This window comes from Puma concolor, chromosome F2 (assembly GCF_028749965.1).
Source record: "Puma concolor isolate L17-30 chromosome F2, mPumCon1.1.hap2, whole genome shotgun sequence".
NCBI lineage: Eukaryota > Metazoa > Chordata > Mammalia > Carnivora > Felidae > Puma > Puma concolor.
The window spans coordinates 19,736,676-19,751,097 of NC_141684.1; the positions used below are offsets into that span (position 1 = coordinate 19,736,676).

The window sequence follows — 14,422 nt, forward strand, 5'->3', positions numbered from 1 at the left end:
GCCCAAAGCTGTCAGAGCAGCCTGGATCCCATCAGTAGAAATAGGGTTCCCTGCATCTCATTGTGGTCCCATGTTATAAAGTTCTGTGTCTAAATAGTGATTCTCATTCTATCTGCAGTAGAGAACTAGGTAGTGTTGGTGTTGCTGTTTTAATTCCAAAGTATTGAAGACTAATATTTTTATAAAATACAATAAAACAAAATTGCTAGAAAAAAAATGATTATGTTACTGGATGCTGCACAATGCCAAGTTGCTGTAAATGTTTCTAAAAGCTTAATTTTAAGAACTAAACTTGTCTTATAGGAGACAGAGCCACACTCTGAGCATAGGTGTTCTGGAACATTTCTTGCAACTCAGAACTCAGGTCATGGTTATGGATGCTGACATGTGGGCTCTAGAAAAGTCTGAAATCCTGATCAGCCTTTCACAAATAAAGAAATGTGAGACTTCCAGACCCTGACAACAAACTCAGGGCAAAGTCATTGCCACTCCTCTGTATTTCAGAGCACAGTTAGAAGTCAATCCTTACGAAATACTGGACGGGTAGCTTTACTTTCTAATAGTTCAAAATCTTTTCATTGGAAAGACTTGGTAGATTGGATTGTGCGGAGAAAATATATTAATACTTCACTTACTCAACTGGAAAAATAAGTTGAATTCTTCTTGTTTTACATGTACTGAAGCTTTACTTTGGTTTACAAATGTTATATACACCAACCATTCTCTCATTTGATCCATCATTTCCTGAAACAAATCTAATTAGCTTTTATAGTTAAGGAAAATTTGGAAAGATGATAAGAGGCATTTCTCTCATCTGGACATATCTCCTTTCTCACTTTTATAATGGGCTTTGGCTACCTTCTTTTCCCTGACATGCATTATTATTTCAAGATAGTCATTTGGTAGGAGTTCAAGGCCCTTGGATTTTGATAGAGATCTGTAGCTGTCTGCCTTACTTTTGTTTTATAAACTAAATCTAGATGCACCCACTTTCTGTCTCCAATAATAATACACTTATGTAGAAGTAACAGTTCCTAAAACACTGAGATATAAATTCTCAATTAATCCTCAACTGGGTCCCTGAAAATATGCCTGTAAATTAAGTGTGCACAAATCCAATTTGACTGGAAGGGGGCATGATATTTAAAGAATTCTACAGTACTTTCTTCTGTTTAGCAAAAACATTTCTATGCAGTAAATAATCACCACCAAATTTATCAATATTTTTCATTTTTATGAAGGGTTTGCTTAACTGGGGCACATGGGTGTTTCAGACTTTTGATCTTTTTTCCCCCTGCATGTAGGTGTCCAAGTGTTTCAAAATAAACAGTGTGAAATGAAACTAGCAAAGGGAAAATTATCTAGAGACAACCCAAACTAAATATTATTATTATTTTACCTTGCATAGCTTACAAGTGCATGCGTGAGATTAAATTGTTACTCTTTCCAAATTAGCAAGAATAATTTAGCAAGATGTTTAATGTGTTTCTTGGAAAGAGTAGAAACAAAAATAAAAAATAAAACTTTTATTCTGGGAAGTTTTTAAGGATCTCATTTTTAGGAACTAAATTGAAATATGGGACAGTGACAGGGAAAATAAAACATCTAAATTATGTCCCTAGTTCCCATTGTTAGGTACAATTTTATTTTGAATTTTTCAATCATGGGCCATTTGAAATGTATGATCTGAGTGAATTTATAACACAATTTATTTTAAGTGTCCATTAACTTTCTAAAAGTCCTCCCAGACCAATTTCATGGACCTTCTGGCTATTCACACTGGATGTGTCTATTCTCAGGGTTATCACTGTGTTCTGCAGTAATTCCTCTATCAGCCTGAAATTAAGTACTTTGTTCAAATCATTGTTTATGTAAGCACATAAATAATTTTCCATCAAAGGCTTTGTAAGTAAGGAGGAGGAAGAAAGGACAATAATGTTATTCTTGAGCAATAATGAATTTGGAGACACCTTTCCTAGAGTGTCTCCAAATAATGCACCAGAGGGCAAGAAATGCAACTAATGAGGCTAACTAAAGCATATTCCATGATGAAAAAGAAAAATTTCATTTCAATGAAAACTGGAGTTATCTGGTCTGATAGGAAGCATGTCTAGGAAACAATCTTCAGGTTCTTGAGTAAAAGGAATGATATGGTATAATTAAGAAAATACACAGGGCGCGTGGGTGGCTCATTCGGTTAAGACTCTGACTTCAGCTCAGGTCACGATCTCATGGTTCATGAGTTCAAGCGCCAGGTAGGGCTCTGTGCTGACAGGTCAGAGTCTGGAGCCTGCTTTGAATTCTGTTCCCTCTCTCTCTGCCCCTCCCCCACTCATGCTCGCTTGCTCTATTTCTCTCTCTCTCAAAATTAAATAAAATACATATAAATAAAGAAAATACAGGAAGGCCATGACTAAAAGTGTACCCAGATTTCTAATACAGAAAAACAAATTAGATGAAACAAAGAAAACTCAGCATATAAAAATCCAAATCCCCTAAGGGAAATATTCACATTTAAGAATAAGTTAGAAATTACTATAAAGCTGTTCAAAATGAGTTGATGTCAGTGAAAAATGTAAATATGTGTTAATGGAAGCTATTTTATTAGGAACATTTCAACCACATAAAGATGACCTTTCATGCATGTTTTGTTTAGAAACTTGTAATCGTAGTCCCAAGAGCAGGAGTTAAAAAAATATATATATATATATATATTTAATTAAATATATATATTTAATGTATATATAAAGCTTATTTATTTATTTATTTGTTTGTTTGTTTATTATATATGGTTGATCTTGAACAACATGGGCGTTATGGCTGGAGACCCTTCTGCACAGTCCAAAATCCATGTATAACCTTTGATTCCCCCAAAACATAACTACAATAGCCTTCTGTTAACCAGAAGCCTTATCAATAACATAAACAACACATACATATGTTATATATGTACGTATGTTATATATATATGTATGTTATATATATATTAGATATGCATACATACTGTATTCTTGCTATAAAGTACGCTAGAGAAAATAAAATGTTATTAAGAAAATCACAAGGAATTCAATCCCCGCATCAGATAGCACTGACACTTTAGAGCCTGCTTGGGATTCTCTCTCCCCCTGTCTCTCTGCACCACAACCCCCCCCCCCACCAGCTCACTCGTGCACACCTGTACATGCATGCACGCACTCTCTCTGAAAATAAATAAACTGAAAAAAAATTTTTTTAAGAAAATCAGAAAGAAGAGAAAATACACACACAGTACTGTATTTATCAAAAAAATCCACATGTAAGTGGGTGTGTGCAGTTCAAGCCCATGTTGTTCAAGGGTGAACCATATTTATACATAGAGACAAGTGTGCAATGGACCCAGCTTTGGTGCTCTAACGAGCCATCAAGGCCACAGAAGCAGCACAGGAAACGAGGTTCAGAAGCTTTATCTGTTTGAAGTAAGTTGCATGTGGATCAAGTTTCAGAGATGGAAAGGTCATCAAGAAACCAGTAAAGTTTGGATTAACAGAAAACATTAGTTTCTGGAGACGGTAGAGTCGCCAAGAAATAAATGAGCAGAAAAGCTTGCACTGATCTCTGGAGATAGCCTTGTTAGGTCTGTTAATCGGGAAATTGTGTGGTTTCCAGCCAGCTGTTTGAATACAGACCGTTCCTACCACTTCTTCCGCGTGGTCCCCTTGAGCAGTCAGGTAGGTCACCCTGAACTGCTGCACACTGCTGTCTGAAATGTCCCATTTTACCCGCAGGCTAGAAGTGGTTTCATCATCTACAACCAGGTTTCTGATTCCTGTCCGGAAAACTGGAATAAGCACAACCAAGGATTAAAGAACTTTTAACTCATCATATTCAAAAATGAGCTCCAGACACCATTGGTGGGCATGGCAACAAATATCACTGAATGTATTTCTCTAATGTAGAGCCATATGAAGAACAACTCAGCTTTAGTGGTTAATGGGGGGCCATCATACTTCCTGTTAGCAAATAGAAATGAGTTTGGGAGCATCCGGGTGGCTCAGTTAAGTATCTGACTTTGGCTCAGGTCATGATCTTGCAGTTCATGAATTTGAGCCCTATGTTGGGCTCTGTGCTGATAGCTCAGAGCCTGGACCCTGCCTCAGATTCTATCTCTCTTTCTCTCTCTGCCCCTCCCCTGCTCATGCTCTGTCTCTCTCTCTCTCTCTCAAAAATAAATAAACGTTAAAAAGAAATTAGTTTGAATTATGCTTACAAGGTGAGACTATGGACCCCTCAAAACTATCAGCTCTGTATATAGCCAGTAAAGGGAACAGGGGAGAAACCCTTAGACTAGGGAAACCTACAGGGCGGCATGCCCTCTCACCATTCCACTGGAGAAGCAGAAATGGGGGGGCAGATGTGGTCAGCCTCAGTGTACGATTCGCCATCTAACATACATCCTATTCCCCTGTTCCCCCATTTCTATTTCAACGTTCATCACTCAAAGCACGCATCTCTCACCATGGCTGCCTCTATCCACTCAGCCCACGTGGACATTATCCATTCTCTGATATCTGACCAAACTCCTTCACCTGTGCTCTCTGACACATTCTTTCTCATCTCCCAAGATGCCGGCTCCCTCATTTATCCCATCTGACTTCCTGTCATTCTATCCAGCTCCAGTGACTCTTTCTTCTCTTCATTCATTCATTTATTCATCCAGCTTATTCATTGAGCTTTTCCTGTAAACATTCATTGAGCCTTTCTTGTATGTCAGATCATGTTAGGCCTTAGGATACACAGTGATTAACACTTGATAAAAATATTAAAAATGTCACAGAAGAGGCAGGACATGTAGCAGGAAAAATTGGGGGAGGGTATCAGGCAGTGGGAATGGGAGACAAGGTCTCACCTTCAGAGGGCTAGAAGTTGTGGATGGCAGCAGGAAATGGGAGAGCTTGAAAAATATGGTAGAGCCCAAGAAGAAAAGCAGAAGGATCTTGGATGTTATGGAAAGAGATTTTGGGGCACTGTGATAAAGAAGGGCTCAATAAAGATTAACTGGAACATGAATGAATCCGTGAATGAATGAATGGGCAATGGAGAGCCACTGAAGGGTTTTAGGTAGGGAAATAAATGGTATAACTGAACTTGTGTTTTACTTAGTTGACTTTGACAGCTAGTTGAAAGGTGTATTATAAAGGCAGGGGGAAAGTTAAGCTGAAGGAGAAAACAGCAGAGGTAGGAAGCCCATTAGACCAGCAAGGTCTCTGTTACCCACAGAAATGCAAGGAGGCCATGATGTGAGTGATTCTCAACAGACAGCAATACAAGTCACTGAGATCAAGAGAAGGGAGAAACTCTTGGGGCTTGTTGTGCTAACATCCTCTGAAAGACTAAATAGGAACCCAAAACAAAGATGGAAAATGTAGAGAGATGTAACAATGAGGTGAGAAGACTCATTGGCATTTAGAGCTAAGAAGATGTTGAGAGGTTCTGAGGGGGTAACATTTGAACTGGAATACCAAAAAAATGATAATAATATAAACATATAATATTATATCATATCATATCAATAAAACTGGGATAATGTGACTTCTAATCAAACTTTTCTCATGGGGAAATGGACTTCTATTTCTCCTTACCTGTCGTCACGGGTCTGGTGGGGATGATGGTCGTAGCCGGTTCTGTCCAAATACTGTCAACTAAAAAAATACTCATTACTTTAAAATTCTGTAATAATAGCAACTACACATTTTTTATAGCATTTTATAATTTTTGAGGAAAATTTCACCTATATTATCTCACTTGCTTCTTCCCTCCACCTTGACGATGGTTGCAAGCATGAAGACATGAGCTGTAAATAAGGCAGACATGATACCTATTCTGCTGCTAAGGAAACTAAAACCCAAAGAAATAACATTTCTAATCACAGACACCAGCCTTCATATAAACATCTGAATTACACATATAAAACTGTGAAACCTCCCAGTTACTGTGAAATGGGGCATAACCATGGTAATTAAGGGGAGATAAACAGTGCTGAAGATCACCTTGGGGAAGGGCTTTCAAACAAGACCACCAAGAAGGAAAATAAGCACGTTTTCTATTCCTTGTATTCACCCTGGACAACCAGTGGCATGGAGCAGTTGTGTGGTTCTCCGCCCAGAGCCCCTCTTTGGGGTCAACACACTCATCACCAGCTTCTGAAATACTGGCTGCCAATGGCTCAGAGCTCTGGGAACTGCCTCGTCTGAGGTCACAGGCTCTGTCAGGGGATGGCCTATCTCCAGTGACTGGGGACGCAGGGGCACAAAGGCTCACCGCCTTTGACTCAGTTTGGACAACTCGGGAGGGTCATCCCAGGTCCAGAAGTCCTAATAGAATTAGCCAAACGCTCAGTTTTAGCTTCTCCCTGTGCCTCATCCTGCCATCCTTACTTCCTTACAGATATACCTGCCAATTACACTCTCCAATTAACCTTCGGGATGCAATTTGCTGTTTCAGAATCTGATTCCAGGGAACCCAATCAAAGAAAATTTAATATGTGGTTAATACCTCATATTTAAAAAATGAAGGGATGAATGAATCAGTAAGTGCATTTCATACAAGATTCTTGGAACCAAGATTGACTCGGGAAATTCCAAAAGCTCTTGGACATGCTTGCCCTAGGTTTATTCGTTCACTCATTTATTCATTTATAAATTATTTTATCTATCCCTCCATCCATTCAATAAGTGTTTATTACACAGTCAAAATATCACAAGGACTGTGCTCAGTACTGGGGACATAATGGTGAACAAGACAGATATGGCCTCTGCTTTTATGGTGATAATAGCCAAGATTCTACTATGCTTCACGTATCAGTTTCACGAAAAGTGGAGACACAGGAAGAATTCTGGGGGACACAGAGAAATGGAAGCCTCTGTAGCCCCGGATGAGGTGGATGGGAAGGGAACCTCGGAGGAGGGAGGGTATGAGAATTGATGAAGTCCATCTCAGCCAGACCGAGACTTACGCGTGGTCCCTACAGCGGTCACCACCTCACTCTCGCTTCCATCATCCAGTACAGCCAACAACGAGACTTCATATTCAGTGCCGGGCTCCAGGCCTTCAATAACATGTGAGTCTTGGTCTTCTTTTAGGATGACCTGGAAAGCATTTGGCGCTCAGTAACTGGATTTACTTGAATAACAGAGGTGAAATTTAAGAAAAAATAATAAAAAGGAAAAATGTCATCCTAAACATAAGCAAGATTCAACTGAGCATAAAGAACTCCAGGGTCATTGAATTCAATTTTAAAGTCAAACCAGAGACTTCATTCCTTTCAATTCCCTCAACAAATAAGGTATTAGTATTGTAAAAGTGCCATTTTGAAGTTTTATTCACATTTATGAAAGTCAAAGAATGTGAAAAATATATAAAATACAGACTTAAGCCATTTTAATCTTAGAAATGCCATTTTAATCTTACAAAAATCATATAATCTGACATTTCTAAAACTTGATGCCAGGCAAAATGTTAATTACTTCTGGGATTCTCAATCTCTTTTAAAGTGGAGACCACCTCAAATGCAGCAGTGGTATTCACTTCCAGAGAAAATGCTCCGGATTACTTTTCAGTCTGTTTCACACAACTCACTTCTTCGGTGTTCCCTCCATAGACTGGAATCCACATCAACTTGTGTTGCCCTTCATCAGCTGAGAGGGGATGCCAGGTCACTCTGAAACTATCTGTCGTCACCTCATCAATTTCCAAGTATTGCTGGGCTGGAACTTCCTCTGTGAGCCAAGGAAGGACACTTTGTCAGGGAACAGAGAAGGCAGGAAAGCCAAACTCAAGCAGCTCCCGGGACCGCAAGAAGAAAAGAGTCTCTGAAGAACCTCTAGCATTAGGAAAGCACATGGGAGCCGAGAAAGCATCACCCATCAGTCCGGTGTGGCCTTAAGTTTCTTTTGCCAGCATTTACCCACAGTATAATTAGGAAGACCATGGACACAGCACATTTTTTAAGTCTTCCACTAATTTCCAGAACTCTTAGATTCTCTATTTGGTTCTTTTCACTAACTGTAAAAAAAATAGTAAGAGTGCTGTATTCATTATTTTACAAAAACATTATTTTCTTAATATGTTGACGAAATTAACAAATTGGTGCCCCTGAGGCCTGAGATATGCCCCTTTTAGTTTTATTTGCTTTTGTGCCTAACTCATGCACTAGTGATAAATTAAAGAAGAACCTTCATCCTTTTAATCTTGTATATATGGGTGTCATCGGAAGTGAAAAATGATTTATCAGACCTTCCACAGTTTCACACTTCTGGGATGTACGGCTAGAGCACAGCATCCAACCATTATCAGTCATTATCAGTCATTTTGATTTTTATGACATGAAATCAGAGATTTTATTTATTTAAAAAAATTTTTAAGTTTATTTATTAGAAACAGAGAATAAGCGGGGGAGGGGCAGAGAGAGATCGGGGTGGGGAGACAGAAGCCCAAGCAGGCTCTCTCTCTCCGATGCAGGGCTTGAACTCATAAAACTGGGTGATTGTGACTGGAGCTGAAATCAAGAGTCAGATGCTCAACCGAGCCACCCAGGCACCTCTGAAATCAGAGATTTTAAAACTCTTTCACAGGATACCAGGAAAATCCCAACTGGAATTAGCCCTCAGGAGATTTTGTGAACTTACTGAACTTTTTTCTGTGAACATTATTTCTCAGTGGGGCATATTTCTTATGTCCCCAAAATAGCTTCTCATCTCCTCAGTATAGCACTCACCTGTTTTCCAAGTGCAATCAATGTTAAGCTCAGAAAGCAAACAGAATTGTTGCCACCAAGAGGCAAAAAAGCTTTATATTTATTGACTCCAGGGTATATATCAAAAAGGAAACTCATGCAGTCATGCCTTATTTTTTTTTATTTTAGTATTTAAAAGACCCCATATTGTTGCATTAGTATTTCAGTCTGCATGAAAATACATTATTGGCTATAGATTGATGTTTCAGGTTAAATAGTATGAAACTGGGGTGCCTGGGTGGCTCAGTCAGTGAAGTGTCCGACTTTGTCCCAGGTCATGATATCACGGTCCGTGGGTTCGAGTCCCACTTCAGGCTCTGTGCTGACAGCTCAGAGCCTGGAGCCTGCTTCGGATTCTGTGTCTCCCTCTCTCTCTGACCCTCCTCCATTCATGATCTGTCTCTCTGTGTCTCAAAAATAAATAAACATTTTTAAACAATTTAATAAAAAAAAAAAGGCGCTGGGGTGGCTCAGTTGGTTAAGTGTCTGACTTCGGCTCAGATCATGATCTCATGGCTTGTGAGTTTGAGCCCAACGTCAGGCTCTGCACTGACAGCTCAGAGCCTGGAGCCTGCTTCGGATTCTGTGTCTCCCTCTCTCTCTGCCCCATCCCCACTCATGCTCTGTCTCTCTCTGTCTTAAAAATAAATAAAACATTAAATAGTATGAAACTAACATTTCTGCAGGTCAAAACATTATTGGGTATCAGCAATTTTAGAAGTTCAACTTAATACACACACATGAAAATACAAGCTGTGAAATTTTTAGATCCATGAAACAAAAGAACATGCATTTACTTAACTGGGACCTTTGGAATTCAGATAATCTTTCCTCTTTTTCCCTTGCTTTGACAGAAAATAATTAGCCAGCACACATTCTAGTCGCCCAATTGTTCATTTGTTAACAATAATACAATGTAAACAAAGATTAAAATGCAGTCTCTTCAAAATCACAATCGAAGAAGATGCTCCAGCTTCTGGTTTCTATATAGTTTCTCTTATAAAATTTCAAACCGTAATAAGACTTACCTGTGGTAAAAATTCCAGTCAGGGGCTCTGACTGCCCTTCATCATAGATAGAGAAAATGGCGACCGTGTACTCGGTGAGTGGCGTTAGGCCCTTCAGAGGGAAGGTGGTAACAGGGTCGACTTCAACCTGCAAAAGAGAGAAGTCATAATAGCTATACAGGATACTCTCTAGACACAAGAAGTATAGGCATTTTATTATTGTCTGTAGTTTATTTGGCCTGGCAGCTGAGCTCTAAATACTTCAAAAATTACTGAATTATACAAACAACTTCTATATTACACATTTCTAATCTTCAACTTTAAATAGGTTATCTATCAGTTAATTCTCAGGATGTCTTTGCAACCAATATTATTCCCACCCGTTAAAGACATAGAAAGGAAAGTGCACACAATTTACACTGCTGCTAGAAATAAATCTAATGTGTCCAGCCTGATCAGCTAGGGGTGGCCAGTCTTTGGCTTCACGGCCTGGTCTCCACTAACTTGTGACTAAGTAACACACAATAACCTCTATACAAGCTGCACAGTTGAGCAGCCATACAGGGGATATCCATACAAAGATTATAGTAAATATGTGAAATATTCCTTTATCTTTATGTCACAGAAAGACATATTTGGGAAAGATATGTACCGATCTCTTTAGAGGGCATAAGGGATGAAGCCCAAGGATAAGGACCTAGGCTATAGGAAAGGGAAGGATTAGAAATAGGAACAGCAAAAAATGAACAAAGAAACCATAAAGTAAGAAGAAATGGAAGCAGGATCTAGAATACAGAACCCTGAGCAAAACCATCCTCGACTAAGAGAAAAAATAGATGCAGCTTTATCACTGAAAGGTTGGATCTTGGGCCTCTGACGTATATTGCAATGAGGGCATATTATAGACCGAGAAAGTGGTGTCCCGCTTAAGCACTTTCTATACATTCTCTCATTTAACCCTCACAAAACCCCTATAAGAGAGGTACTAACAATAAGACACTCACTCTAGCTATAAAGAGACTCTGGGGAATTGAAGAAATGAATCTATTTACCTGAAAGCAGACTCTGCCCAAAAAAAAAAAAAAAAAGATCCCACTTAAAATATTTTCAAGAGACATTCAGAGCAATGTCAGTGAGATCTGTTATTTATGATACTAACGATGACTAACCTTGAGAGTACCTGAAGTTAAGGGGAAAGTGACTAAGCTTCCTGTAAGGATTTGCTCATAGCAGGCAATGTGACCTTTATCAAAATCTAAAATGAGCCATTTTCCTACTTAAAACTTTCCTTGGCTATCAATTGCCTTCCAAACCAAAACAGAGCATCCCGCAGCCTTGGCTTTGCATTATCTGGAGCAGTGATCCTTTTTCTTGCCATAGTTCTTTTTTTAAAAAAAAAAATCATTTCTTTATTTTTGAGAGAGAGAGAGAGAGAGCACACGTGAGTAGGGGGAGGGGCAGAGAGAGAGAGACAGAGAGAATCCCAAGCAGGCTCTTCTGCTGTCAGCATAAAGCCCAATGTAGGGATCAATCACATAAACCATGAGATCATGACCTGAGCGGAAATCAAGAGTTGGACGCTTAACCAACTGAGCCACCCAGGCACCCTTCTTGCCGAAGTTCTAATCACCTGATGAGCCCCAGTCACACTGACCTGTCAGGTCCATGTCTTTCCCACCTCAGGGCCTTTGCATGCACAATTCATTCTGTCTGGGACCCTCTCTCCCTAGCTCTTTTCAAAACTAGACTTATGTCATCTCTCAGGACTGTACTTAACTTTTACCTCTTCACAGGGGGTTTCTCTTTCCACCTATCTCATAGTGTTACCCCCTAACATCGTCCTTTTTTGTTTCCTCCCCAGTACTAAACACAGCCTGAAGTTATTTTATATCCTATGCATTGAGTGTAAGCCCCCTTAGGGCAGGACCTTGCTTTGCTCCTTCAGTACTGCGTGTTGAATTATATTTGCTTTTGAGTACATAGAGGAGACACCAAATCTCCTTTTTAAGAGAGATAATAAAGGGCTCATCTGAACTAAGAACCAATCCAGAAACCATATGCATCACTAAGAAATCAACCACAGGTCAAAAAGGAGAGGGTCAGCTCTGGAGGAGGAGCTTCCATTTTCACACAATCGGAGCCCTGAGCCACTCTGCCAGAGAGGGCCAACCATCCCCAGCCTTCTCAGCTACCCTAGCTGAGACACCAGACGCAGAAGTGAAGTCATCTTGGAAGGTCTGGCCCAGTCAAACTCCCACACGAATGCAAGTCACCTCGGCTGACACTACAAGGAGCAGCAGAGCCAAGCTGTCCTTGCTGAGCTCTGCCCAGGTTACATAATCATGGATTGTCATTTTCAGCTGGGGTGTTAGTTACACAGCAGGAGTTAACTGAAAATACGGGGTTATCTTCTTCTGAGTCTGGGCCTGATAATATTATAGGTCATCCTTAGCATTTAATGTTTACTTTGGTTCGGGTATTGTCTGTATGGTTCACGTGTATTAGTTCACTTAATTGTTAGCCCAGTCTTGTAGTCTAGCTAATCTTTATGCTTAATTTGAAGACGGTAAACTTGAGACTCTGAAAAGTTAAGGAACTTGCCCAGTGGAAAACCAGCTAGTACCTAGTACCTCCACACAAATGTTTCAGATTCTAAATCCTACGCTTGTAAACACTATTTACAGTATGGCTTCATTACTTCAACTCACAGAAAAGACAAATGCATATTTAAAATATGAGTTCAAGACATGTTCTTCTAAGTTATATTTGCATATTGCTTCTGTTGTTTTGGATTATAATAGCTGAGTTTAGGGGCACCTGAGTGGCTCAGTCGGTTAAGCGTCCGACTTCGGCTTAGGTCATGATCTCGTGGTTCATGGGTTCCAGCCCCTCGTGGGGCTCTGTGCTGACAGCTCAGAGCCTGGAGCCTGCTTTGGATTCTGTGTCTCCCTCTTTCTTTGCCCCTCCCCTGCTCACACTCTCTCCTGTCTCTCTGTCTCTGAAAAATAAATATTAAAAAAAAACTTAAAAAAATAATAGCTGAGTCTATCTACTGAGCACTCACGATGTGTCAAGAACTTTACATTCATTGTCTTATTTAGCCTCCTCCTCCCCCCACCAAACCCTGGGCATTTATAATAGCTATTTCACAAAGAAGGAATAGGAGGCCCAAAGATCTTTAACTAGCTTTCCAGATACAAAACTATTAACTGGAATGGATACTTAGGCCTTGACCTCTAAGTCTCAAATCTGTGACCAATAGCAATTTAGTGAGGATATCAAACATCCACAAAAGCAGTTAAAAATTAAAGTTTCTCAGGTACACCAAGAGATGAAAAGGGGAATAGTGTGTATATACACACACAGTTTGCCCCTTTATATACGTAGTTATATATATAAAAGCATATAGGTGTAAGTGTATACCTTTTCAATATGTTTCTACATATATCCTTGTATCTGTTGAAAAGATCTATTTTATTTATTAAAGCATTTTATTTGACTCTGAACAGACCATATTTTATGCATTAACTATTGATTATTTTATTTGACCAAATGAAACCTTTAAGGTGTCATATATTTTTGTTAGTTATATTATGTTTTACACTAAGTTCTGGAACTGATTCTGTTGGTAGGACTTTCAAGATGTAGAAGAATTTGGGAAAATGATAACAAATGACCATGATCTCACGGTTATGCAACCATTTTTGAGAATTTTTCAAACAGTCTGGCCTAAAAAGCTTAATTTCAGCCTAATTCTGGGAGGGATGAAGATAGAGCCCTTGATGAGGAAAGAGGGACTGGGCTCCACTTTGGGCTCTGTTGTTGAGTCATAGCTGTCGGGAACTGGACTTGCCTTGGAGTCTGAAAACTGGCCTTTCATGTATAAAACTCAAATGGCAGCACTTTAGTTTTCCATCATGCTTGTACGTTTCCCCAAATCCTCTCCTAGCACATGCTATCTAAGACGGTTCTGTCTTCCGTTTGACAACATGTTTTCAGCATGTCTCTCTAAGGATTGCACGAGGGGGCTCTCGGAACAGTGGCTGGCTCAAGGTAAGTGCTCAACACGTGTGAGCCACCACCACCACCATCATCATCATCATCATCATCATCACTGACATTTGGTGCTCTGTTTTATTTTTCTTCCTTGGTCTCCAAGCAGTCGGGGAGACAGGTAATGCAGAAAGGATACAAGGAAGAGGAAGTGAAGGAAGGAAGTTGGGAGGAACAGGAGGTAAAGCACAGATATATAACATGTAAACAAAAGCTTACAATCAATTGCATGTTACATAGAAGTAGATTTTATTTGGGACATTTTAAAGTTCCTTTCAGAATGTATTGGAAATTTCCTAAAAGCCCAATTGTAGTATTACCTATAAGTAAAAGCTTAATTAATAGAAGTTAAAGTTAAAGTTATTAAAATATGGTAGGAATACTCACCCTTAAAATCATATATTAGGCAAATCAGTAATATTACAAATTAGGCAAAGTAATATTACATGTAAACAAAAGACATTTGTCTAGCCACATCTAATCTCAATTGCATGGTTAAGAATTAAGAAATAAGAACACACACACCCACCCCCCCCCCCCCCCACACACACACACACACACACCAGTTAAGATGGAAATGTTACAAAACCAC

At 39.4% G+C, this 14,422-nt stretch overlaps 1 protein-coding gene across 5 annotated transcripts in view; it reads right to left on the reverse strand.

The window, feature by feature from the left end:
- The window catches only part of COL14A1 (collagen type XIV alpha 1 chain), a 215,351-nt gene that overhangs the window by 122,594 nt on the left and 78,335 nt on the right, over positions 1 to 14,422 (reverse strand). For 4 of the 5 annotated variants that reach the window (XM_086695199.1, XM_086695198.1, XM_086695200.1 and 1 more), the window contains 5 exons: positions 9,799 to 9,925; positions 7,615 to 7,754; positions 6,992 to 7,124; positions 5,619 to 5,678; positions 3,666 to 3,817 (listed from right to left, as the gene is read on the reverse strand). In XM_086695199.1, the coding sequence (XP_086551325.1) occupies positions 3,666 to 3,817; positions 5,619 to 5,678; positions 6,992 to 7,124; positions 7,615 to 7,754; positions 9,799 to 9,925 (612 nt within the window). The remainder of the gene's footprint in view (positions 1 to 3,665; positions 3,818 to 5,618; positions 5,679 to 6,991; positions 7,125 to 7,614; positions 7,755 to 9,798; positions 9,926 to 14,422) is intronic. The other variant, XM_086695201.1, reaches the window with a different exon arrangement.